The sequence below is a fragment of the Oreochromis niloticus genome, linkage group LG3 (genome assembly GCF_001858045.2).
Source record: "Oreochromis niloticus isolate F11D_XX linkage group LG3, O_niloticus_UMD_NMBU, whole genome shotgun sequence".
NCBI lineage: Eukaryota > Metazoa > Chordata > Actinopteri > Cichliformes > Cichlidae > Oreochromis > Oreochromis niloticus.
This window is the reverse complement of record NC_031967.2, coordinates 73,892,750-73,919,016: the sequence shown is the minus strand read 5'-3', so window position 1 is coordinate 73,919,016 and position 26,267 is coordinate 73,892,750. Positions and strand designations below refer to the sequence as shown.

The following is a 26,267-nucleotide window of genomic DNA, read 5'->3' as shown; positions in this document are numbered from 1 at the left end:
TAAAGTGTCTTCAGGCCTCGCTCAGCCTCGTGGTCGACCCCCTGAAGTGGTTAGCCCCTGCACAGGAGGAGCCCCTGCTCCTGTCTTTGTCTCCTGTGCCTCTCACACCTTAGTTTATTCTGGCTTTTATATCTTGCTTATCTTTGGAAAACTCAAGCACTAAATGGTCGCTTGAGTTTTCATCGGCCTCCTTTTTCTACATTTGGGTTTACAACTTTCTAGATTTAGTATTTGTAGTAATTCATAGCATCTGTAGTTATGCAGTGAAATGGGTAACGCAGCAAAAGAGTTTGTAAATGTAAATGAACAAAAACACGCAGCCATTAGCTGTGTTTTCACTTCTATTATGAAAGAAAAATGGTGCCAAAGGGTAAAAAACTCAAATCTTAAAAATAAGTTCTTCTTGCTATGAGAAAATATTGAAATTAAAACAGGTTTTGACACTCACTTGAATTCAGATTTCACACATTTAACACTTCTTACTTTGTTGTAAGACTTGGGCCACAGACTGGTTGAGTTTATTCATGCCAGACAGATCAGTAATTGTGCTAGGCTGGAAGCTAGCATGGAGTTGATGGGGACGAGAAACTTGTTGTGGGCAGCACACATGGAAGAATTTCAAGCCCAGGTTTGACCGCGAGAACAGTAGAAGCATTCAGCCATCCAAAAACATCTATCCAGCAAGAGACGCAGCTGCAAGATGCACATGTAACCTAGATTTGCTTCTGAATGAAATATCATGAGCAGAAATGATGCTTGCCAGTGTAGCAGGAACTACAGCAGGAGGAATCTGCCAGTTCTGCAGTAGTTACAGCTACAGTAAAATAATATGCACAAATGCTGCCTATTTAGGAACATATTTGTGTTGAGTTCAGCCTCATGTTGATCTCTGATATCATATTCATTTTCCTGAATACTTGGGATCAATTAAAGCTCTTTGTTTCACTGATATCATTTGACTCAAAAGGCCTCACCTCCTGCAGGAGGTGCTGTAGTAGAAGAAGAACAGGGATATGAAAACCAACCTATAGCTGGATGGTGAAGCTGGTGTTGATTGTTTTGATGAGCAAGTCGACATTAGAGAGAGATCTGAGATAACGTCAAAGGGCACTAAAAAGTGCCTTCAAAACAAAATTTCCCCTCAGTGTAGGGAAATAATGTGCAGTACAGATAAGTAAATGACGCATGTTGTGGTTGTTTAAGAGCAAAGTCAGACTTTGAGGGAAAAAAACTCAAATCAAACTGAATTATAAAGGTGGAAAGCCTGTGAAGTCTTGTCAAAAAGTGACAGTGTCATAAGACCATCTGAGAAAAAAGTCCTGACATTTGAAGAATACAATATACAGGCAGCCTGTGCATCATAAATGATGAGAAAGCATATATGTTCCTGGTTTGGAAATTTGTAGTCAGTTTAGCATAAAATAGAGGAAATAAGTATGAGGTTAGTAGTGTGGTCTCTCTGTGTTTCCTGATTTGCAACAATATCATTAAACTCAGAGGACTCAGCGAATCAAGCAGCTTTTCCTGCTCGCTGAAAACGGCAGAAACACAGGTGAGTCTTGTTCACGCTCAAAACCTTTGTGCTTAAGTTCTAATTTCATGCTTTGTAGCAGCTTCTGGGGAATATAAACACACAGCTGCCTCAGCACCACAGTTGGCTCCTGCCAGTGTTCAGGGTGCAGATCTATTGATGTTATTACAAATTGGTTGTTGTTGTTGTTATAGACTAAGATTTAGGGTGTACTGGTACCAAATTATAATAATCAACCTCACACTCTTTTATGGCTTCGTTATGAACAATCTGCTAATAGCATATTCTTGTATGTGTTGATCATTGTTCACTACCATTCAAATGTTTGGACACACCTTCTCATTTAATGTTTTTTCATCTTTTGTCCTGGAAATTGTTTTTAATGGAATTATGTAGTAAACAAAAAAGTGCGAATCAACTCAAAACACGTTTTATATTTTAGAGTCTTGAAAGTTGCCACCCTTTGCTTTGTTGACAGTGTGGGTTTCAATTATCGATTTTAGCTTGAATATCAAAATATAAATGTGTTTTGCCAGAAACACCAGAATCTCAGGTTAAAGCTTTAATTTGAACAACCATCAAACAGCTAAAACAGCAAATGACAGCAGGTAAACAGATTCCAAATAAAGACGTAAACACAAAGTTCACCTGACGGCACGTATCCAGACATGCCGTTGGGGCTTAAAGCCAACATCTTACAGGTTCAGATGCTGCAGATTTTGTCACTCTCCAACCAAAATTCACTGAAACAGCAGAAGAAGAAGATCAAAACTACGCGCCACATTTGATAAACATTTACATAACATTTACATTTACAGCATGAACAGTCCCCTCTTACTTTCCCTCTTACCATAAAAATCACACTTCCTGCACAGCTCTCTCTCTCTCTCTCTCTCTCAGTGTACTTCACGACCAGTTTCCCATATCTATATCTAAGAAATCTAAACTTTTTAAAATGATACCAAATTGCAAAAACCCTTAGCTGTGTCTCTAATCACACCTCTGTAACTTTTCTCTGCTTCAGTTCAGCAACATCACTTAATGTTCATATGTTTTCCTCAGTTTTTGTTCTACTCCAGAATATTTTTAAGGTGTTTGCTATAAAAAGCCAGGCCAGGAAAATTTCCTTCATGTTTTTCTGTGTTTTAGCTTCACTTCCGCAGACACAAAGGCATCTGCTGTGATGTTTACACCTCTGATGAAGTCTCACAAGTGCCAGTACTGATAAATGATCAGAATTATAATATTTCTTACTGTTTGAGGCAAAATTTCCCTAATTTGAATTGAAATGAATTCGAATCGGAATCAAATCAATTACAGAAATCAGAGTCCTGCAAACCTTTGACCTTCTCTCAGTGAGATTCATGATGTAGACAACTGACATGGTCTTCACTTCACATTCCTTGTCAGGCTTGTCAAACTTGTCACTTTGCATGTTCTCCCCGTGTTTGCGTGGGTTCTCTCCGGGTGCTCCGGCTTCCTCCTACCGTCCAAAGACAGGCAGTCTGTGGGGATAGGTTAATTGATTAATCCAAATTGCCCATAGGTGTGAATGCGAGAGTGAATGTGAGCAGAAATGGTTGTCTGTCTCAGTGTGTTAGCCTTGCGACAGACTGGCGACCTGTCCAGGGTGTACCCCGCCTCTCGCCCTATGACAGCTGGGATAGGCTCCAGCACACGACCCAGAAAAAGGATAAGCGGAAGTGAATGAATGGCTGTTCAGACTTATACCACAGGTTGTTGTTAATTTCAGATGTGTTCATTCATAGTTTTGATGCCTTCAGGGAAAATTTACAATGTGAATAGTCATGAAAATGAATAAAAACCATTAAATAAGAAAGGATCTGTCTACCAGAGGACCCAAGCTTGAAGGATAGACCACCCGCAGGGGCAAGTGGGGAATTATTATTATCATATACTCAGCTTGGAGAGCAAAAATGACTGACAACCTTGGCCAACCACTTGAAGAGGTATACTAGGGATATTAAACCAGCACTACTCTACGGAGCCATCTGAGGTGTACTCTGAGTGGTAGGGGAACAAAATGAGAACAGCGCCACTAAAGCTGGAGACAGAGCAATAGTGGAAGAGCATAAGGGAGAAGGACGCAACCCATGATGGCAATGCTCAGAAAGGATCTCCAGTATGAGCTGAAAGTTGGGCATCAAGAGGCCCTGACATGATTCACGCCTACTGGCTGAAGAAACTGACTCTACTCCATTAGTGTCTAGCAGCACAAAAAACCCCAGCTGCTAGTCAATGAGAAAGGACCAGTCCCACTTAACTACTGAAGATTAACATGGAAGCTCCTGATATCATAGTGGCTAAGTTAACCAGGCACGTGGCTCAGTGCATTAGTGGTGCACCGAAAGAAATTGGCAGGAATACCAGACGAGCGAAACACGAGAAAATATTTGACAGTGTCGTCTGCTTATGTATGCATTTATATACCACCAACATACTGCGCAACAATCTGATGTTACAAGCAAGTTAAGTTAAGGATTTCACCTGGTTAAATGTTAGTTTAGCTGACAGCTTTCATCTGTGTACTGAGATGTATGGGCATTCAATTTTCGATCAGCTGATCAGCTTTTCAAGTTGGTATTCGAAAAGCTCAATAATGGGGAAATACAATAATAAAGCCTCAAAGTAACAAAAGCATGAACCTTGATCGGATTAAAGAAGGCACTGCTTAAGTAGATACCTGGTTAATGTGCAAGTTAAAGTTATTCTGATCATATTCTGAATGATTTGTCATCGTGACTGGGGACCAAGTTAAACAATGACTACGTAGTAAGACAGCATGGTTCTGAGATGTTTAGACGAAATATAGTTCCTATGCAATATATCACTAAACAAGATGGAACATGTCATTAACACAGTAAGTGATGTGATTCAGATCTGGAAATAAGCATAATGATATTAGACATGAATTAAAACACAATGCTAATAATAAAGTGTTAGAATAATAGGTCAGTTAAGACTGAGCGGTGGATTTCTATGACTGCTCCTTGATCTCAATAAATTGGATTTATTTTTCAACTCCAGAAACATGGTTGACACAACAAATGTGACTTCATCTTCCAACCAGACCTGTGATGCTGTTAACACTTCAGCCTATCCTTTCTTTATGCTGGTCTACAGTCTTGTGTCCCTGGTAAGTTTCAAATCATCAGATTGTGCCCTATTAAAAATGTGTTAAAGGTTCTCAGTGTATGTACTGAAGTCCTGTCCTCGCCATCCTTTCTGTGTTTCTTTAGGTGGGTTTAGGCCTCAATGGCTTCATCATGAAGTTTCACTTTTGTGGAGCACAGCAGCGGACATCGAGCAGCTTGAAGATCTACCTGAAAAACCTGACAGCTGCTGACTTCCTGCTCTGCCTCTTTCTGCCACTCCGCATCATCCACTATGCAAGCAGCTCTGTCATTATTCGGCAGCTCTACTGTACTTTTGGAGCTTGTGCCATCTTCCTCAACATGTACGCCAGCATCATATTCATGGGCTACATCGCTGCCAACAGGTAAAACTTCATGATGAAGCTCAGAGGAACCTTTTACTGATTTCACACTGCATTTCATGGTAATGCTGTTTACGCCTGACAGCCTGACTAAAGCACTGACAAGAATTTTGACTTTATTAATGATTTCTGCTGATTTGAAACCATTAATTAATAAATAGTGACTGATTCATCTACTCAGCCCCCTTGTCTTCTCTCTTCAGGTATCTAAAGATCGTCCGACCTTTAGGAACTCACATCCTGCAGACAGTAAAAACTGCCTACATCATTTCCATCATTACCTGGGTTTTTCTCCTGGTTCCGACTGTGACATACACCATCCTGTTTTTCATCACCCAGAAACCTGTGACCTCTAACCCCAGCTGCTGTGATCCCTTCTTTAGTGAATCGATCAAGCTGTTCTTCACAATCATCCACGCTTTGTCTCCCATCATCTTCCTCGTGGTCTTCATATCCCTGGTCTGCTTCTACTACAGCACCTCCCGCAGGGTGTTGCAGGCACAGCAGAGGCAGCTGGCCTCCTCTGGTTCTGAGAAGCTTGTCAAGCCTCGCAGGAACATGTTGGTGCTGGTCAGCATCTTCTGTATTTGCTTTGTCCCCTATCACCTGGCTCGTCTTCCCTATAGTCTTCTGTGGAGCAATGACTCTGTAGGCTCCGTCCTGAACTATATAATGGAGGTGACCACCATGGTGGCAGTTTTCAATGTCTGCCTGGACCCTGTTGTTTACTTTTTCCTCTGTAAGTCTTTCCGGGCAAAGGTGAGAAAGGTGTCCAGGACAACCAACAACCAACAACCAACTGAGGAGAGTGAGAGTACCAAAGAGCCACTGGACAGTCTTCCAGCAATGAAGTAACCCAGTGAGTTATAAGGAAAAGCTCAACATTTTATGAAATACAGAGATTTGCATTTGGTCTAAGAGTCAGATTACACCAGTGAAACCAGTGTCATGGATCCCTAATCCTTGTCAGCTATATGACTCTCTGCTGAGCTCATGAATCAATACGGTGCTTAACACAAACATAAAGACAGAATCAGCATTTATGTTGCTTTCAGCTATTAGCACAGTGGCTGATTTAGCATGAATAAATTGAACCAGTCTGGGTTCACATGGATATAACACTTGGCATCTTATGAACACTTACAGAGGAAAGAGATCACTCCTTTGGGGAGAGTGTGATGGTATGATGACAGTTATGAAGTGGGGTTTAAAGCCATGCACACACTGGAAGTAATTCCCCTCTTCGCACATGGCTCTGAAAATGGTTGTTAGTCACTTGTGGACATTCCAGGCTATGGTTGCCTGGGTAACGCTTTAATGTATTTATTATCAGGTTATATATCAATCAATGGTTTCCCATGTTATCATTGGTAGTTGCTTCAATCTCTTACCTGGGCCCAGAAAAACGTTTATCCCGTTCACTTGATTTTGCCAGAGTGTATTTTTGTTGTAGTCCTTTAAAGTCGTAGAATGTCATTCACTTTCTGTCTCAGGTTGCCAAATTCCTGTGAATTTGATGTATGTATGAAGCTTAAATCTGTAAGAAAACCTGCCTCAGAATGAGGCTTAATGAAAAAACGAGTACTGTGTCAAATAAAACAGCATCTTAACACCAGTGAACTCGTTTTGGTTTCTTTTCTGAATCTTATCAGCAGTTTTTATAAGCACGTCTTCTTTCTGTTTTAATGCTGAGAGGAACACTGAACATCAAACACTGAAGAAGAGTTAAAAGGGACTGCTGAATATGCTGTAGTAATCTTTCTAAAATCAGTGGAGTTCACACTTTCATTTTGACAATAGAAAGGACATCTGTCAGGATTGTAGAATAACTACAGCTCTGAGGTGTAGAAAACCTTTTACATAAAGACAAAACGGGTATTTGGGGTTGATCCCAGAAAGATTTTCCTTATCTGGATGTTGGATTTTCAGTGGGAGAAATGTTTTGTGGCTTCTTTAGTTTCTCTCAGAAACGACCAGATGAAAAGAATCAATTTTCTGGGATTTCTGATGACTCAGTGTTTTTTGTTTCCTTAAAATATATCTGTTCTTTTTTTTGTTCTGGTTATGTCTTTCATTAAGATTTGCCATTTGTTGTCATAGTTTCCGCTCGTGGGTCTGTCTGTTAAGTTCAGTGTCCAGTCCAATCTCAGTGTCCAATCTCTGTGTCTGTCGTGTATTTCCTGTTTTACTTAGAAGGTCCATTTCTGATGTGTATAGCTGTGTGCCAAAACGTTGACTGCATCCTCCGGAGGCCGCATTTGAAGGCTGATTACGTCACAGCCAGGCGACGAACCCATATGGAAAGGAAATAGTAAAAACTTATATGATTTACTCATGAAAGTGGCCACTTTCTCATTACTTTCATATATTGTTTTACTAAGTATCCAAAACATACAAGTTTCATTATATAATTTTTCAAGGGATCTTATATCTGTTTTCACTCTTGTATGCTTTTCATACAAGTTTCACACAAGACAGATACAAACTTTATAAGATTTATATATATATCTTTTCCATATGGGAAGGCTGTCCCAATTCGTTGACTCCTTCAAATGCGGCCGACAAATGTGTCCTCCATTTTCCCAAATTTGAAGGATGGGTCGGGTGTGTCCTTTGTGGCCCACCATATCCGAGAATTCATAGCACAGCCCAGCCAATTTCAGTTTTCAACAATGGCGGCCGCTACTAAGTTTTAAAATTAGTCTTATTAATCTTTCTGGGTCACAAAATAAACTTAACATTTCTCAGGCAAGAAAGTAGCTGTGTTACGCCGGGAGGCGCGGTGAGGGAAACATTAGACTTCACACTGTCTTAACTGAAGTAATTGCTTTATTATCTCATGCCAATATCATGCACATACAGACAGCAACTTCTCAAAATGGCCCCCAATCCATTTCCTGCTCCCTTTAAATACTCTAAAGACCACGCCTTCTCAATTCAGACTGGCCTATAAAAGAGCTACCATTGAGGCAGGCCTCCTCTTTACTGGAAAAACAAGATGGCCATCACAGAGGTAACCTGCAAAACACTTTATTACATGAATGCTTGCCAACATTAGTCACTACCCCCCCATTCTGGTCAACACATATCCAGCAAACGGGAAAGACAGTCAGCAATGAGATTCTTCTTACCCGAACGATGCTGGATGGTGAACTTGTATGGCTGGAGGGCTAGGCACCAGCGCAGTATCCTCGCATTTTGATGCTGTTTGGAGTGCATCCACACCAGGGGTCTGTGATCTGTCTGAAGAATAAATTCTCTTCCAAGGAGATAATATTTCAATGAATCAATTGCCCATTTAATTGCCAGTCCTTTTTCTACTGTAGAATAGTTTTTTTCCCTGTCAAACAGCTTTTTACTTAAGAAAAGCACAGGTTTTTCTTCACCAGCTTCTCCCTGAGCCAGCACTGCTCCAAGTCCAACATTAGAGGCATCTACCTGCACAACAAATGGTTTGGAAAAATCCGGGCTTTGCAAAACAGGTGCTTCAGAAATCTGTCTCTTTAAAGATTGGAAGGCATGTTCACAGTCGTCATTCCACATCACTTTAGAAGTGTTTTCTCATGAGATCTGTAAGAGGGGCTGCCAAGGTTGAGAAATGGGGAATAAACCTCCGAAACAGCCAACCAAGCCCAGAAACGACCTCACTTGCTTCTTGGTTTTAGGTCTGGGAATTGTTTGTATAGCCTTTACCTTTCCAACTTGTGGCTTTATTTGTCCATGGCCAACAATGTATCCTAGATACTTCACTTCTTCTTGTGCCCAGGCACACTTGCTCACATTCAGAGTCAAACCAGCCTTCTGGATCTTTGCCATCACAACCTTTAGATGCTGCAGGTGCTCCTCCCAAGACTGACTATATATTACCACATCATCCAGGTAGGCAGCTGCAAACTTGAAACAACCATTAAGGATAATGTCCATCAACCTTTGAAAAGTTGCAGGTGCCCCATGAAGACCAAAGGGCAACACAGTGTACTGAAATAAGCCCATTCCTGGAATTTGGAAGGCTGTGTATTCTTTACAGGATGGCTCTAAAGGCACTTGCCAGCAACCCTTACACAAATCTAAGGTTGTAATGTATCTAGCCTTTCCTAGTCTTTCCAGTAGCTCATCAATCCGCGGCATTGGATAAGAATCCAAACAGGAAATACTATTTAGCTTTCTCATGTCAATGTATTTAATGTACCATTAAATAGTTCGAATACCTTTTACACCAAGTTGGTCATAAAGAGACTTTACCAATTGTGACATAAAACTGGTACCCTGATCTGTCAGGATCTCCTTTGGAATGCCAACTCTGGAAAAAAGGTCTACTAAGCATCGAACAATGTGTTTGACCTGCAGAGAACGCAGTGGATAAACATCCGGATATCTTGTGGCATAATCACAAATGACTAATGCATATTTATGACCACTACTGCTCTTAGGTAAAGGACCTATGATATCCATAGCTATTCTCTCATAAGGTACATCCATTATTGGCAATGTTTGCAACTGGGCTCGGTCTGAAAGTTTGGTGGGAGCCACTTTCTGACATTCATGACATGTTTTGCAGTAGTCAACCACATCTGTGTACAATCCCGGCCAGTAAAAACGTTGAGCAACACGATTATAAGTCTTTGCCTGTCCCAAATGTCCTGACCATGGTACAGTGTGGCCCAAATGCAGAATTACTGATCGGTACTCTTTTGGTACAACAACTCTGGGTTTCTCCATGTCTGCTAGATACAGAAGTTTATCCTTTATTATGAAAGGTTCTCCAGTTACACTTTTAAGCCCTACAGCATTTTCTTTTCCGTCATCCACGTTGCATGCTTTCTTAAAGAGAGGTTTTAAAGATGGATCATTTTCCTGTCTTTCTCTAAAATTATTGGGAAACTCCCACTGAAGATCAATAGGTGGAGACATTGGTAAGGTTGGTTCCACAAGTTTTGCCCTACCACTGTTTTTATTTTTCTCCTGCCTATGTCGGCGTTTTGTTTTCCTGATTTTACTCCCTCCTTCAAATAAGTCTTCATCTACATCTGGCAGTGGTTCTAAACCCCTTTTCTGTCACGGTCCCCATGCCTCACCGGCTGATTCCGTGTTAGGCAACATGTGTTTTGTTCTTGTGCTCTCTCTCCCTCTTTCCCCGGCCACAGCGGTGCTCACTGTGGGCTCCGCCCCTGGCCCACAGACCTGTGCTCATCATCACACCTGGCGCTGGTTACTACAATCAGAAGGGCTTTTTAAGATGGCAGACCTACACTACTCGTCGCTGGAACGTTGAGTCACCCGCGTTAGTGCTTCAGCATTCTGCCTAGTCTGTGAGTTTCCTTGTGATCTAGTGCTAATTGGATTTTCTGTGTGTGTGCGTAGATTCCCCCCCCCGGACCCGTCCTTGTACCCCCGAGTGAGCGAGAGGAGCGACTGGAGTGGAAAAGAGTGGGATTGTTGGTTGAAAGAGCAGAGTGTGGTTTTGGACCCTTCACCCCCTGGAGCCCCGGACCCCTTCCCCGAGCACCTTATTTATATATATATATATATACACCACTGTAAATAAATGCACTATCAGTTTCTGCAAAGGTCTCCTGGTCTGCGCCTGAGTCAGTTTACAAAACCCTGTCATTTTCATTGAACGAGTGACAACAGCACAGGAATAGGCTTCAGAGTTATTGTGAACCAAACTGTCTAAGATTGGTAAGTCTTCTCCCAGAATGACATCATATGCTAACTGATCCAACACTCCTACAGTTAACATAAATGCTTGGCCCTCAACTTCAATAGTGACATCTGCTGTTGGATAATCTTTTTGACACCCATGAACACAAGTAATATTTACAGGTTTGTTAAAGTCAGGTAATACATTGCTCAACATAGAAGATTTAACCAAGGTTTGTGAGCTACCAGTGTCAGCAAGAGCCTTTACTGTTTGGCCATTTATTGAAACATCTACCACATGCTTATGTGGCACTAAACCATCACCAGTTAGTTCACCCTCAAGACCTGTGGAGGGAACTACACACAACTCTACTGACTTTGGTTTTCTTAGGGGACATAAAGAAGCTTTATGACCTGGCTGCTGACAGTAATAGCAAATGAGGTTGTACCTTTGACTGCAATGTATAGGCTTCTTACCACCCCTAGTCTCCAAGCTTTCAACACTAGTCACCCCTGGAGGTTTTACCTCCCCAAACCTTGGTCTCCCCACAGTCATCTTTGACTTAGAAGGTTCACGATGAGCAGCTAGGTAACGTTCAGCCAGATCTGCAGCTTCCCCTCCTGTCTTTGGGTTGTTCTCCTTCACCCATGTGCGGACGTCTGGCTGCAGCACACAAAGAAACTGTTCCAAAATAATGGTTTCACCAATCTCTTCTTTGCTCCGACTGTCAGGACGCATCCATTGCTTATAGAGTCCCTTTATCCGATTGTAGGTTTCACGTACACTCTCTCCCACTGGTACACTGGTGCTCCGGAACCGGTATCTGTAGGTCTCCTCTGTTACATTAAACTTGGATAACACTGCAGCTTTGATGGCATCATAAGAGTCAGACTGTTCTTCATCCATGCCAGCATAAACTTCAAGGGCTTTTCCAGTCAATAACGTGACCACTCTAGCTGCCCATTCAACTTGTGGCCATCCCCACGTTTTAGCTATGCGTTCGAATCGTACAAAGAAACTTTCAGGATCCTCACCTTCCCTGAAGTCAGGTATTCTTGGCTTAGCACCACGGTGCATTTCTGCTCTCTGCACTGGAGCAGGTTGAACAACATGCATTTGAGGCTGTGCATGCAGTGGTTGAGATGGAGGAGGCAGCTCAGCTTGGTGCTCAGCGACTCCGTGAGGTGGCTGCAGAGCTGATAGTGGAGGCAGTTGTGTCATTTGGATTATGAGAGAAAAAAAATGGCCCGTGTTAATAACAGTGGTCTGTGGTTTTAAGAGTTTGCAAAGTATTCTGGTTGTTGTTGGATTTTTTTTTTTTAAAAATCTTTCAAACGAGACCAATACTGGACTGTTTCCATGGCAAGAAATCACAAATTTTAAAAGTAGCTGCAACATTCTACTATACATGTGGCTTAATTTCTTATCTATTTTCCACTCCACTCTAGCATGTAGGTAGGTTAAACAGTTATCTGTATTTATATGTAATTAGCTTCCTTTAAGTTGCTTCAGTGATGCAGTTTTTCAAAACTGTTTTATGAAACTAGCACCTCTGTGGTTGTCCAGTTTCCTGTTTCTGATAAAACCTGTTTTACTGCAGACCTGTCATGTTTAATAACCCACATAGTCACCCACATGTGCACAATGCAAATTATGTGGTTTCAGCATGTTTTGAAGCAGCTCAGCAGTCTGTCACCTGTTTAACCCACATGAGTCACCATTCTTATCATCAGAAGTCTTTATTTTTCTCAAACACTTAAAACATCATCTTTATTTATACAGCACTTAAAAAAAACAAAGCTGTCAAGAAGTGCTGTACATTTAAAGTAAATAATAAAAATACACAGGTGTACAACATGAATTGTTAAGTGATGATGAGAAAGTTGCACACATTCATCATGGAGCTGGATTCATGGTAATCTGTTCTGTTTACAAGGTGGAATGATTGCACAGCATGCAGGCTCAAAAGTATACATATGGTCTCAAATATAAACATGCACTAATACCTGGCTGGATGTCTCTTAGAAAATTGCACCCCCCCCCCCAGACGCTTTCAGCACTCATCAACATGCCTTTTTTTGTTCAAGTCCCAGTATAAATGGTGATTGTGCTGTGAGACATCACAGTGGGGATATGAAACAAGCTGAAGTCGGAAGCTGGGGATTTATGGTCATATTTTATAAGTGTATGCGTATTTTATAAGTTATGAGTGTTATGTAAACATTTGGTGTCAGCACAAGAAGAGCTCATGAATGTGAAGTTCACTGCCTTCTTGTTTGTTTTTTCATTAACTGTCGTCTAATCAAAGACCTTTTCCAGCTGCTCAATTAAAATATTTTCAGATTTTGTCTTTAATATTTTTGGGTTCATAATATGAAAACAAAACACAAGATATGCATATGTTACCTTTTGAAAACAGCATCCTGTGAGTGTGTGACTGCCTGAGTGCTCGAAACTTAAACACAGCCACCGCTCACTGATTTGTTCCTCCAAAGTTAAACACACACCCATAAAACAGGCGCAGATGTGAGCTGAAGAGAGAGCACTAGGATCAGCTCTGAAGCTAAATGCATCTTATACACTCAGCTAAGGTGGTATGGTGAGGTCGTTCAGCCTACTTCCTGCAGCCCTCTGAACTCGCCTCTCATCCTCCTTCCTTGTTTACAGATTAGCAGAGCAAGCTATTGAAACACCAGGAAATCTGAAGATCAGCCACTTGGCTTCCTAAATTGGATTGCATGAACTCATTGAGCAGTAGGTAAAAAAGAAAAGAAAAAAACATGGAAGAGAAAGGCTTGATGTTTCGTGTCTTGACGAAAGGCTGCTAAAACAGGAACTACTTTGCGTGAAAGACAAACTGAACTGTAGAGGCGATAAAGAAAACCTGAAGTGGACTCCCTGAGTTGGTGAGCTAGAGTTTTTATTTTTATTTTAGTGACTAGGATTAGGGGATTAAGATGATATTGGAAATATTATTTGAAATTCTTACTGAAACTAGTATTAGGCTTCCTTTGCTATGCAGGATGACCAGTACTCTTTTTTACTTTACGTGTAGTTTAAGATAACAGATAAGATAACCTTTATTGTCATTGCACAGTCGTCCATAGTACAAATAAATTGAGAAAACTATCCCGCGTTGGCACTACATATAACACAACACGACATAGGAACTTAATTTAAATAAAATGAAGAATAGGGTATGTGTATTGCACACTGTTATTGTTGCACACTAATTTTTATATTGCATCTTGTTTTTTTTAATAAATATTATTGTTGTTGTAGTTACAGAACCCAAAAAAGTCCAGGGAGGTAGCCAATCAGTTCAGCTGTTTCAATTGCATTAAGGCTATTGCCCTGTTGTAAAAGTTGTCCTTTAGTCTGTTTGCCTGCGATCTCAGCAGCCTGAATCTCCTGCCTAATGGTGTGTGTAAATACCTGGTGTGTACAGTCCCGTAGGACGCTGCGTGCCCTCTTGAGACACTGAGTGCTGTACAGGTCCTTCAGGGAGGGAAAAGGATGTCCAATTATTTTTTGGGGCCATATTAATGAACCTCTGAAGTGCCTTTCTGTGTGCCATGGTGCAGCTGAAGAATCACACACAGATGCAGTATGTCAGCACATACTGCATCTGGAGCAGTTGTAGAAGACGGTCAGCAGCTCCTTCTACATGTGCATTTTTCTGAGGATTTTCAGAAAACAGAGACGCTGTTGGGCCTTCTTTTAAAACCGCAGAGGTGTTAGAGCTCCACTGGAGGTCTGTGTCTATGTGCACAACTTGAAACTGGAGAAACTCTCCACGCACTCCCCGTTGATGCTGACAGGCTGCAGCTCAGACTTCCTCCTTCTGACTACCAGTTCTTTTGTCTTGGTGATATTGAGGTCCAGGTCGTTGTCTAGTAAGGTTTAAGTAAGGAATCTCACAAACAAACATGAAAAAAGACCCCGAGAAAAAAAAAAAGAGTAAAAAACCCAAACATCAAATCAAACTATTAAAGTGTGGGTCTGTAATATGTTAGTAATAATATTAATTACATTGACTTTAAAGGTAAAATACCTTTGTTTCTGTCATGCCCTTCTCCTCCTCCAGTTCTTCATCAGGTGCGAATTGGTGGGAGAGAGCATCTGGCTTAGAATTGCATGAACCTGTTCTGCAAGTTATGGTCAAATTAAAACGAGCAAAAAACAAAGCCCACCCGGCTTGTCTGGCATTGAGGCGTTTGGCTGTCTGAATGTAGGATAGATTCTTATGGTCGGTCCAGACCAAAACCAGGTGCTCATTCCCCTCCAACCAGTGGCATCACTCCTCCAGAGCTAGCTTAATCGCGAGGAACTCCCGGTCACCAACGTCATAGTTCCTTTTGCTCGAGAAAGACAATATGAGAAAAAGGCACAGGGGTGCAGTTTACCTTCTATTCTTTGTGAAAGAATCGCTCCCACGTCCAAGTCCAAGGCGTCCATTCCACAATGAATAGTTTTGTCAAATCTGCCTGGATGAGAACTGGGGCAGAAGAAAACAGGCACTTCAGTTGCTCAAATGCTTGTTGTGCTGCTGGTGACCACACAAACTGCTGTTTGGGAGAGGTGAGAAATGTGAGTTTCATGTACATGCCACTTAATCACTGCTTTTATGTTGTGCAGGATCTGCTTTCAGTTGTCGCTGCTCAACAATAAAACCCAGGAAGGGAAAAGTCTGAAGGTGAAACTTATATTTCTCACCATGTTCCACTCAGGTTTTAGAGAAGATGGGAATGTGATTTAAATACATGAAGACAAAGTGCTTAAGGGAGTTACGCAGAACGTCATTGACCAACGCCTGGAAGACAGCTAGGGCATTGGTGAGACCGAAGGGCATGACCAAGGTGATAGGCATTTCGGAGATCTAGCTAGGTAACAATTGTTGCTCCCTGGAGCAATTCAAACGCTGATGCCACCAAAGGTTATTTATTTTTAATAGTTATCTTGTTCAGACCACAAAAGTCAATGCAGGGACGAAGGGTCTCGTCTTTCTTTCAAAAAACAAAAAAGAACCCTGCCCCTAGAGGAGATGTGGAGGGGAAGATTATGCCTACTCTGAGAGAGTCGGTGATCAGTAGCCCCACTGCTACTGACGGGTCAGATGTTTTAGTGGCAATGGGCATGAGCACTCACCCTTCTGACTTTTCTTCTTCTAGTCGGAGGCTCTCGCCCCAACTGCATTGGGTCTTCCTCCTTCCACTCCCTCTCCTCCAGATGAGAAGGAGCTAGCCAAAGTGGTTGGGGCCACTTTGGGCCACTCCCAAGGCCTCCTTCCGTATTCCCGCATGTGATTGTTTAACCTATTGCATATGTTTACCAGAGCTTCCAAAGATTTGGGTAACTCCTTTGTGGCTAACTCACATTTTAGTCCTTCGTTGAGGCTGTTAAGGAATCCTCCCAGAGTGCCTTCTCCTTCCAACCATAGCCAAAATCCAGAAGTCCACTTAAAAGTCAGACACACTCCTTTTTCCCTGTCCAAGTCTTGGTTGGAGCCTTTATCGACCACACAGCAAAATTTGTCCGAAACATCCTTATAGGTTACATGTGGGTTTGCACTTAACACAGCCTGAGACCATTTCAAAGCTCTTCCTGTCATTAGCTGCACCATGAGTGTGATCTTTGCACCTTTCTGTCTGTCTGCTGCACAGGCTTGGGTCTGCTGCCAGAAGACTAAAGCACACTGAGTTAAAAAGCCACCACATTTATCTAATTCACCAGAAAACTTCTTTGGAACAGGCAGCATGTGCTCTGTTTGTGTTGGAGGTGGAGAGAGTGGTAGCCACATTTAGTTAAAGGAGGTGGAACATTTTTGCCTGCCGTGCAAGGGGCTTGCTGCATACCTTTCAGCATAGTGACTGGCTGAAACAGCACGCTTTGTTCTTTAGAGATCTGGTGCAGAATCTTCTCATGATGTTCTCAAAGGCCAGTTTGAAGTGACAACTCATGTTAACAGGGTCGGAGTCCACCGAGTCCATTACTGGCGCTGGAGCATTCTGTCAGGATGTGGCAAATGATTGGACCCAACTGCAGAGCTCCTCGAACATAAAAAGTGGGTTTATTTACAGTGTGGTGAAAACAAGCAACAGGTGTATGTACAGAGTTGGGAAGGTTACTTTTAAAATGTATTCCACTACAGATTAAAGAATACATGCCCCAAAATGTATTTTGTAACGTATTCCATTACGTTACTCAATGAGAGTAACGTATTGTGAATACTTTGGATTACTTAATATATTATCATGCTTTTTACAACTACGTGAATGTACTATTTCTGAGTGATTTATTACTGTTACTGAAAGTCCTCGGCTGCGAACCGTAATAAAGGGACCTTCCCAACACTGTATGTAATTCATTTATTTCAACAAAGTAATTGTATTCTGAATATCACCTTTTTAAAAGGTAACTGTAATGGACTACCGTTACTCAAATTTTCTTTTAAATATGTAACTGTGTTACTCCCTAACACTGTCTGTGTACAATAGATAGTGCTCTAGCATGGTGTCCTCCTCTTCTCTGGACAATGTCCATGGTAGTGATGTGCAAAAACACAGTGACTTCCAAACCCTTTCCTCAGGGATGATTCAGCTCTCATAACTCTCCTCCTCTCTCCTCTCAGTTCCAAGTTCCACTACTTAGTACTCCAGGGCTGACTGAGGCCCGATTCCTCTGTTAAATAGTCAGGCCAAGAAGATTAGCGGCAGGTTTGACGCCTCCAGCACGGGAACGCTCCCAAGAGCGCGTGACCTTGATAAACATAAACAACACATACAGAGGGAAATGAGAGGGAGAGGAAGTGAGAACACCACACCAATGCAGGTCGACCGGTGAAGATCATCGGACCTTGACAGTTTCCATTTTGCATCATAGTCTAAACTTTATGGTGACACCTCATGGACTAAATAATGAGTGATTTAGAAAAGTTAACATCTACAAAAGTGACTAAAGAAAAAACAAGGAGGATTTTGGTGAAACACCTTCAGTACAAGTGACTTTAACCAGCATTAGCCAAAGAACAACCAGCAAGAGCACATGTTTTTATCCATGGCAACATGATGTTGCCTGGGGATCACCAACTGGTTTCTATGCTTAAGTAACTGTGGTGCAGCTGAAGTCATGTTTCAGATATCATTATTTTAACTATAACTGTAACTCTATTATTTTACAAACTTCAACAACGTGTCTCATTACTGTCACACACAGGCATTAAAAACAGAAATATTATGTTCACTGTCATTAGTTCAAAATGAAATTATATTGTTCAAAAGGACAATTACTGAATTTTAACATTTAATATGTTCGCTTTGTGCTATGCTCCAGGACTTGATGACTCAATTTTCTTTTTATTTACATTTAATTTGAGACAATTATTTACTGTACAGCTAACGTCCTGTTTCCAGGACGATGAAGCCACTCACCCAGAAAGATGAGGAAAAACTGTGATATAGCTGATGTCACTACTGAGCATCATTTCTGGAACTACCATATGTTATTTCCTGATATCTTTGTTTTTTCTAACGCAATAATTCCAGGTTTCATTTCATGGCTTTGCTTTTGTTCCAGTTTGTTTGTATTTTTCAGTTTGCCTGTTGATAAAGATGTTTTTTTTAAGTTTATTAGTATTAAAGTTGGCATTGCAGGATAGCATGTAGGTTTTCATTTTCAGATTCTCTGTTACACTAAAAAGTTGTCTTATCCCTCTATTGCAACGGTGTGAAACATAAATCTGGTCCACTGGAAAGCTTCAAAAAATGTAAAGGAAGGCACAAAATTTTGATTTTTAATTGTATTTTCATATGTATTACAGCTTTTCCTACTAAAGGTCATTCATACTACACCATGATAATGAAGTACAAAACAATTAAATAACCAAGAAATGTTTTTCAATATCTAGTATAAAAAAATAAAATAAGACATTTCTTGTAAATTGACAAAGATATTCTTAAAAAAAAATGCAGGCCAATCAATGAATACATGAATGTAAATTTGACACATTCATATTCATATTTCATGACACGGTGGTTAGCACTGTTGCTGCACAGCAAGAAGGTCCTGAGTTCAATTCCACCATCAGGCTGGGGTCTTTCTGTGTGGAGTTTGCATGGATATTCATATTTCATTGTCAGAAAGGAGAATTCATCCCACTTCAAATCAATATGGGCTTTATGTGGCCCACAATGTAAAATGGGTTCCTAGTCTAATGAGTTGTGGCTGTACGGATGTCCAAATTCATGGGATGCATTTGCAGGCCAATTATGTCACAGTGATGCAACAAAGGCTGTCCAAATTCGTAGACTCCTCCGAATGCAGTCGACAAATGAGTCCTCTGTTTCTCTGAATCTGAAGGATGGGTCGGGTCTGTCGTTAGTTGCCCAACCTATCCCAGAATTCATAGCGCGTGACCTGTTATATTTTAGATAGCAAGGAGCAGACAGCCGAGTTTATTAAACTCCACCGAGACAGCAGTGATGCAAATCCGAAGGCTACACTGTCCAATTTCACAGGGCTTTACTTTCAGCCTACCCGACCTTTTGAGGACCCGGCCCACATAGACCGTGAAGGCCAGGTCCTCAGGAGAATGCAGCCCATGAATTTGGACATGACTTATATACACACAATGTGTAGAACCACTTATTGAGATGGGCAGCTGGCTGCTTTCTGTCACTGTTAAGGCTGTCCATATCTGAGAGGAGACCGTGGAGCTACAGTAGGAAACCATTTGATATTAAAGACAGAGCTTTATTAAAATACCACCATCCATGTGTGTAGTGAACTATTAAGATGGGTTACTGGAACAATAAATAAGTTTAAGTATAAATTTTCATAAGATAGAAAGAAAATGATGTTGCACTCATTTAAAAGAAAAGTTTGCTCTGGAAAAACTGTTTGTTATTCTATAAAAAAGCTCTCGGTAAAGTTAGGAAAATTGGAACAGCCCCACTCATCTTTCCAACACTGTAGTCAGGCTGCAAAGACCCAGAGTTCTGTTCACTGAGTAGTCCCTTAACTGTAACTAGCAATTAATTTATGAATTATCTATCCATCCGTCCGTCCTCATCAGGGTCAGATCGGAGCTGCACACTATCCCAGGTACCATAATAATACATAATTCTTTAGGTTTTAGAGAACAAGACTGTGAGACTTTCTGAGGGTTCGAGTTAGACGAGATCAGAGCCAAAGCAACACATCCAGTGACCAAAAATTCACATTTTTCTATCTTTACTTTTCTATCTTGTAGCACATTGCAGGCATGGACCCATTTATCCTTCAGAGACAAAAAAAAAAAAAATCTGAATATAATCCAAGTAAACAATATGATGACTGATGATGACTGGTAAAAATAAAAAGATTACAGACAGTATTGTGGAGCCCACCATCTGTATCCCCAAAATTACCTGAGTGTGGAATCTGTATCGTGAGGCCATGGGTCTTTCATCTAGTCATTTAGTGTTTGCAAATATACACCCACAAACAGGAACTTAGCCCAGACAGGCAGAACCTGGACTAATGGGAAGAATGGAAACATACAGCAAAACCCTTGAAACTCAACATGGTCCATGACACTATTGATCTTGTTTTTAGAGTTGCTGTGTTGCCATGATTAGTGCCACTGTGCCATCTTTCAGCCCAGCTTTGTCCATCCACTGGTCCAGATTTCTAATATCAGCCACTTCTTCTATCTGTTGGTGCTAAATACCATGTTTTCAATGATGGTTCCTCTTGCTCTTCTTTTTTCTCTGGCTTCAGCTGCCTGAGATATTTACTAAGCAAATAATAAGTCGTGACTATCTTCCTGATGTATTCATGAATCTTTGTTGTTTCGTCCTGGAAAGGGGTGCAGACACAATCTAGTCTCCAGCTGCATTCCTTCTGCTTAGTGTACATGTAACACACCCCTAGTAAGAGGGCAACAAACAGCTTATATCTGGTCCTGAAAAAAAAGAGTAAATGATGAGATGGACGACAGGTAGTGTGTTTTCCTCTCCCGCATCTGCTAAAGCTTTATTTATACACATTCATGTGCTCACTATAGGTTGCAAAAACTTCTTAATGTCTTTGTGTCACATTACTAAAATCTGAGTAAACTAAAATAATACAAAAAAAAATCTAAACAGTCATACCTGTTGTTTGTTACTCAAAGTTACACATCACACTCTTTTTCCCCACACATAGTTTAATAGAATAAACATTCGTACTGTACCAGATAAAAAACTTGTATTGGAAATCTCCACATCAACATTTCAGAGTGACCAGAGTTGTTATTACACTAACTTTAGACAATTACAGTGGTAGAACATCAAACTGTCTCTGTGAACTCACTAATATAGAGGAGCTGTGGTGTACTGTTGTTACAAGAGAGTGCCTTCAATTTAGAAGAAGCCAAAGACAAAGGCTACTCCAGCATGCGGTGAGCTAAGCTAGCTCTACTCTCTTAACCATAACACGTTTCAAAGAGAAAATACAAACAAATACAGATCCCACCAAGACAAACTGTTGGTCGGGTTTTACCCTTATTTGGCATCTTAATCATGTGGACCACATGTGTTGCCTTATTATTTACTAACCTGAAAAAAACAGGTGGACTACAGGTAGTGTGTTTTCCTCCCTGGCTTCTGCCAGATCTGAAGACGAGCGGTAGCGTCACACTAAACCACAGGTGTCGAACTCCAGGCCTCAGGGGCCGGTGTCCTGCAGGTTTTAGATGTGTCCCTGGTCCAACGCAGCTGATTTAAATGGCTAAATGACCTCCTCAACATGTCTTGAAGTTCTCCAGAGGCCTGGTAATGAACTAATCATTTGATTCAGGTGTGTTGAAACAGGGTGAGATCTAAAACCTGCAGGACACCGGCCCTCGAGGCCTGGAGTTCGACATCCCCGCACTAAACCATCTCACTAGGGTGGAGGTGCCCCCTTGTGGCGCAACTTGGGATCGCACAACATGTTGACTCTCCAACCAAACTCACCAAATTAAGGGCCTTCTTTAACAAAAATACACCTGGAAATTTATACAATACACAAAAGTTAAATCACATAATAACGCTTCCACACATTACGGTGTGTCACATACTGTCTTAAAATGCAGATAAGGAGTTTTCTTGTCTCTCCCCTTTGCTCTCTCTCCCTCCCTCTCTATAGACAGTGACATGTTTTTTGTGTGTTTCTAAATCTGTTGCACTTTTGTTGCAGTGAAGACAAACAGGAAGTAAGTGAGAGTGCAGGGTAGAAGTGTGATCGCGGTGTTTCCAGATTTAAAGCAATACGATAAAAGAGCACCTAAAAGCTCAAGCAGCTTTTCCTACTCATTGACAACTGCAGAAACATAGGTGAGTCCTGCTTGTTTTTCATCCTTCTCTTTTTTCTTCTACTGATTTCATGTTTACCTTAAGATATGCATATATAAAAGATACTTTACCAGCTCTGACGCGCTAGAAGAGAAACACTATGTTCCTTCGATACAGCTATCGCAGCATCACAGCTGGTTTCTGGCAGGGTTCAAGATGCAGAACCTACAGCTCTATAACTTTTTTTTAATTAACTAAGAGCTGCTAACTAGCCTGCAAATCAACCTTACACTCATTTTTTGCATTTGTTATGAACAATCTGTGAGTAACACAACATTATATTTAAAAGTGTTGTATTTTTGTATTTATGTATATTTGGTCATTTTCCATCTGCATACAGGTATTTCTTCTCTGCATTTATACATGACACACATACTGTGGCCCTTGTTAACAATTTTATCCAGTTGCTATTGCAGATGACAGTTTTAATCTATGTACTGAGGCGTATGATGACCCAATTTCGGCTTTTCAATTGTTTTTTTAGAAAAGCCAGATACTAAGGAACGTAACAAATGTAGAAACATTGATCAGATTAGAGAAGGAAGTTAAACAGTTGATACTTGTTTAATGTGCAAGTTATGATAGGGGGAGGGGCAGGGGGAAAGCAATCGCATGAGCACTGCTGAGCAAGAATAAAGTAGTTGTGGTAAACCAGTCATATGACTAATTTAAGGTAGCATAGTAATAAGATGCTATGTACCCATTTTTAAATTGTGTTGATAGGCCAGGTAAAACCAGAGTCATGATAAAAAAAAGAAAAAACGCTGTGTTTTTTCCTGAATACTGTTGTCACATTTACTGTCTAAGGACGGCGCTAGAAAGCAGTCTCTGCTGATGACCCCCCGAAAGTTTAGAAAACAAAAAACACCCTTTCCTATTGGTGGAAAAATGTACAATGTTGACCAATCATAAAAATGATATGGCACCATGGTATTTGGATGTTTAGGAAGAGGGGGAGGTTTTAGGAGTGATGGTTGTGAGAGAACGAAAGAGAGAGAGTTTTAAGATGTGAGAGATTTGTGACGTTTAGTGTGTTTAGAGAGTGTAATTAGTGAGTTGTGTAGTCGATGGTTTTGTGTTCTGTGTCAGAACAAGAGGTAACTGCTGAATGTCACAGTTAAGGTCAAAAAGCTTCCAAAGGCAGACTGCAATGTAAACGCTGTCTCCAGGTGAAAAAAGGAGTGATACACCTCCTGCTGTAAGGCCTGTAGGTATCAGGCATGTGGCTGCGTTTTTAGGCAAATAGCTGCAAACTCTGTTCTTTGTAAAACTTGTGAGATCAGTCTCCTGTTCTCCAGTCCCCTATAGCTCAGCCACCTTCCAGGCTGCTGACTGGACCTTGTCGCAGGCCTGGCCGGCCTCCGGACCTGCTCAAACGCCACCACTGCCTTCGGCGTGGCCGGCCTCCGGACCTGCTCAGTCGCCACCACTGCCTTCGGCGTGGCCAGCCTCCGGACCTGCTCAGTCGCCGCCACTGGCTTCCGTGTGGTGGGCCTCTCGATCTGCTTAGTTTCCTCAGTCGCTTGCCACGTGGCCGCCCACAGGAACTACTTTGTTTTGGACTCCTCGACCCCCTCCACCCGAACTGTTCAGGTTTTTCTTTCTTTCGGCTGCCAGGTACCGGCCTTTGAAGGGGGAGTGGGTACTGTCAGGGTTCCAGGGTCGTTGACCCAGTGATTTAAGTTTGTTCGTGTTCAGTTTCTTTTCTACGTGCTCGTGTTTATCTGTGCCACCCTAGTTCCACTGCATGTGTCTTTAGTCAGATTATGTTCAGCCCTGTACTCACCTGTTTCCAATCATCGTCATCATTCAACCTGTGTATTTAAGTTCCTCAGTCTCACCAGTTCATGGTCGCGTCATTGATATCGTCATTGTTGTCGTTCCTGCCTATGTTCAACCAGTCTCTCAGTCAGTTAGTCAGTCCTGCCGTTCCTGCTTTGTTAATTCTCTCGATCCAATAAATCTGCATCATTTTTCACTATGAGTTCTGCGTTTGGGTCGTCTCTTCCTCGCCTCCACACACACGACACTCCTGACATCAAGCCACGAAAATGATTTTTTAAATATGATTTTGGTTGTTACAGTAAAAACTATGACTTTGATTCTGAATTTATGTTTTTGTCTGATTTCAGATCAATTGTGTTAATGCAGTATGTCAAAATGAAAAAAAAGTAAATTCAGACATGTGAGATCATGCTGAAAAGAAAGGCAAGTAGGCAAAGTAGTCAAAAACGGCCAATTAAACCCTGGACCGCAGAGGGTTAAAAAAAGTTTAAAGTAACACAATGGTTACTTTTCCTAGTAATTACTTTTTCAAAGTACCTTGCCCAACACTGGTCTTGAGACACTGAGTATGGTGATTTAGATCTGAAAAAAAGAAGAACGAATTAAAAAACAATACTAATGATAAACTGTTAGAATAATAGGTCACTTAAGACTGAGCGGTGGATTTCTATGACTGCTCCTTGATCTCAATAAATTGGATTTATTTTTCAACTCTAGAAACATGGTTGACACAACAAATGTGACTTCATCTTCCAACCAGACCTGTGATGCTGTTAACACTTCAGCCTATCCTTTCTTTATGCTGGTCTACACGCTAGTGTTCCTGGTAAGTTTCAAATAGTCACATTGTGTTGTTAGAAATGTGTTAAAGGTTCTCAGTGTATGTACTGAAGTCCTGTCCTCTCCATCCTTTCTGTGTTTCTTTAGGTGGGTTTAATCCTCAATGGCTTCATCATGAAGTTTCACTTTTGTGGAGCACAGCAGCGGACATCGAGCAGCTTGAAGATCTACCTGAAAAACCTGACAGCTGCTGACTTCCTGCTCTGCCTCTCTTTGCCACTCCGCATCACCCACTATGCAAGCAGCTCTGTCATCATTCGGCAGCTCTACTGTACTTTTGGAGCTTGTGCCATCTTCCTCAACATGTACGCCAGCATCATATTCATGGGCTACATCGCTGCCAACAGGTAAAACTTCATGATGAAGCTTAGAGGAACCTTTTACTGATTTCACACTGCATTTCATGACAAGGTTTTTTACTACAAATTTTGACAGCCTGACTAAATCACTGACATCACTTTTGACTTTATTAATTTCTACGGATCTGAAACCACTGTGCCTGATTAATGAATAGTGACTGACTAAAGCACTGACAAGAATTTTGACTTTATTAATGATTTCTGCTGATTTGAAACCATTAATTAATAAATAGTGACTGATTCATCTACTCAGCCCCCTTGTCTTCTCTCTTCAGGTATCTAAAGATCATCCAACCTTTAGGAACTCACATCCTGCAGACAGTAAAAACTTCCTATGTCATTTCCATCATTACCTGGGTTTTTCTCCTGGTTCCAGCTGTGACATACACCATCCTGTTTTTCATCACCCAGACCCCAGTGACCTCTAACCCCAGCTGCTGTGATCCCTTCTTTAGCGAATCGGTCAGGCTGTTCTTCACAATCATCCACACTTTATCTCCCATTATCTTCTTGTTGGTCTCCATATGTATGGTCTTCTTCTACTACAGCACCTCCCGCAGGGTGTTGCAGGCACAGCAGAGGCAGCTGGCCTCCTCTGGCTCTGAGAAGCTTGTGAAGTCTCGCAGGAACATGTTAGTGCTGGTCAGCATCTTCTGTGTTTGTTTTGTCCCCTATCACCTGGTTCGTCTTCCCTATAGTCTTCTGCAGAGCAATTTCTCTGTTGTCTCAGTCTTGAACTATATAATGGAGGTGACCACCATGGTGGCAGTTTTCAATGTCTGCCTGGACCCTGTTGTTTACTTTTTCCTCTGTAAGTCTTTCCGGGCAAAGATGAGAAAGGTGTCCATTATGACCAATATCCAACAAGCAACTGAAGAGAGTGAGCTCAGCAAGGAGCAGCAAGGAGCATTAACCCTGCAGGAGACAGACACAACACTGTGAGCACAGAAGCAGGCATCAAGCAGCTTTCAACTCTGCACTCAACAGTTCTCTACGTTTGATATACTGATATAATCTCAGCAATTTTAGTAAAGATTATTTACTTTTGTTACATTAAAGAAAGAGGAATTTGCTGATCTTGGCCCATGAGAAGTCCATAACAAATAACTTGATTATGGATGAATCTGTACGAGTTTTTGGAAAGGAAAGCAGAAGACATCCCAGTGTACTTTAGACCCAGCAACACACTCAGACAGAAACTGGTTCATCCCGAACACAAAACTCAGTGTAGCGAGGA

General features: G+C 41.4%; 1 protein-coding gene across 6 annotated transcripts; it reads left to right on the top strand.

Annotated features, from left to right (window-relative positions):
• The first annotated feature begins 1,457 nt into the window (after positions 1 to 1,457).
• On the top strand, positions 1,458 to 26,267 carry LOC100699267 (P2Y purinoceptor 14-like). 6 transcript variants are annotated; one of them, XM_019356672.2, is made up of 6 exons: positions 12,868 to 13,598; positions 21,892 to 22,028; positions 23,345 to 23,663; positions 24,549 to 24,657; positions 24,759 to 25,018; positions 25,306 to 26,267. In XM_019356672.2, exons 4-6 carry the CDS (start codon positions 24,553 to 24,555, stop codon positions 25,970 to 25,972), a joined length of 1,032 nt encoding a protein of 343 aa, XP_019212217.1. In that variant the 5' UTR covers positions 12,868 to 13,598; positions 21,892 to 22,028; positions 23,345 to 23,663; positions 24,549 to 24,552; the 3' UTR covers positions 25,973 to 26,267. The 6 variants fall into 6 exon arrangements, 5 of the variants coding, with proteins under 5 accessions (XP_019212219.1, XP_019212217.1, XP_019212216.1 ...); XM_019356674.2 differs by lacking the exons at positions 12,868 to 13,598; positions 21,892 to 22,028; positions 23,345 to 23,663; positions 24,549 to 24,657; positions 24,759 to 25,018 and adding exons at positions 1,458 to 1,552; positions 4,580 to 4,688; positions 4,792 to 5,051; positions 5,252 to 5,807 and having other exon boundaries at positions 25,862 to 26,267; XM_019356671.2 differs by lacking the exon at positions 23,345 to 23,663.

Excerpts from the sequence above, each read along its gene's own strand:
- LOC100699267 (XM_019356674.2), top strand. The coding sequence starts at position 4,584 with ATGGTTGACACAACAAATGTGACTTCATCTTCCAACCAGACCTGTGAT. Across the intron at positions 4,689-4,791 it reads TCTACAGTCTTGTGTCCCTG|GTGGGTTTAGGCCTCAATGG; the intron begins GTAAGTTTCAAA and ends GTGTTTCTTTAG. Across the intron at positions 5,808-25,861 it reads GTAAGTCTTTCCGGGCAAAG|ATGAGAAAGGTGTCCATTAT; the intron begins GTGAGAAAGGTG and ends TTCCGGGCAAAG.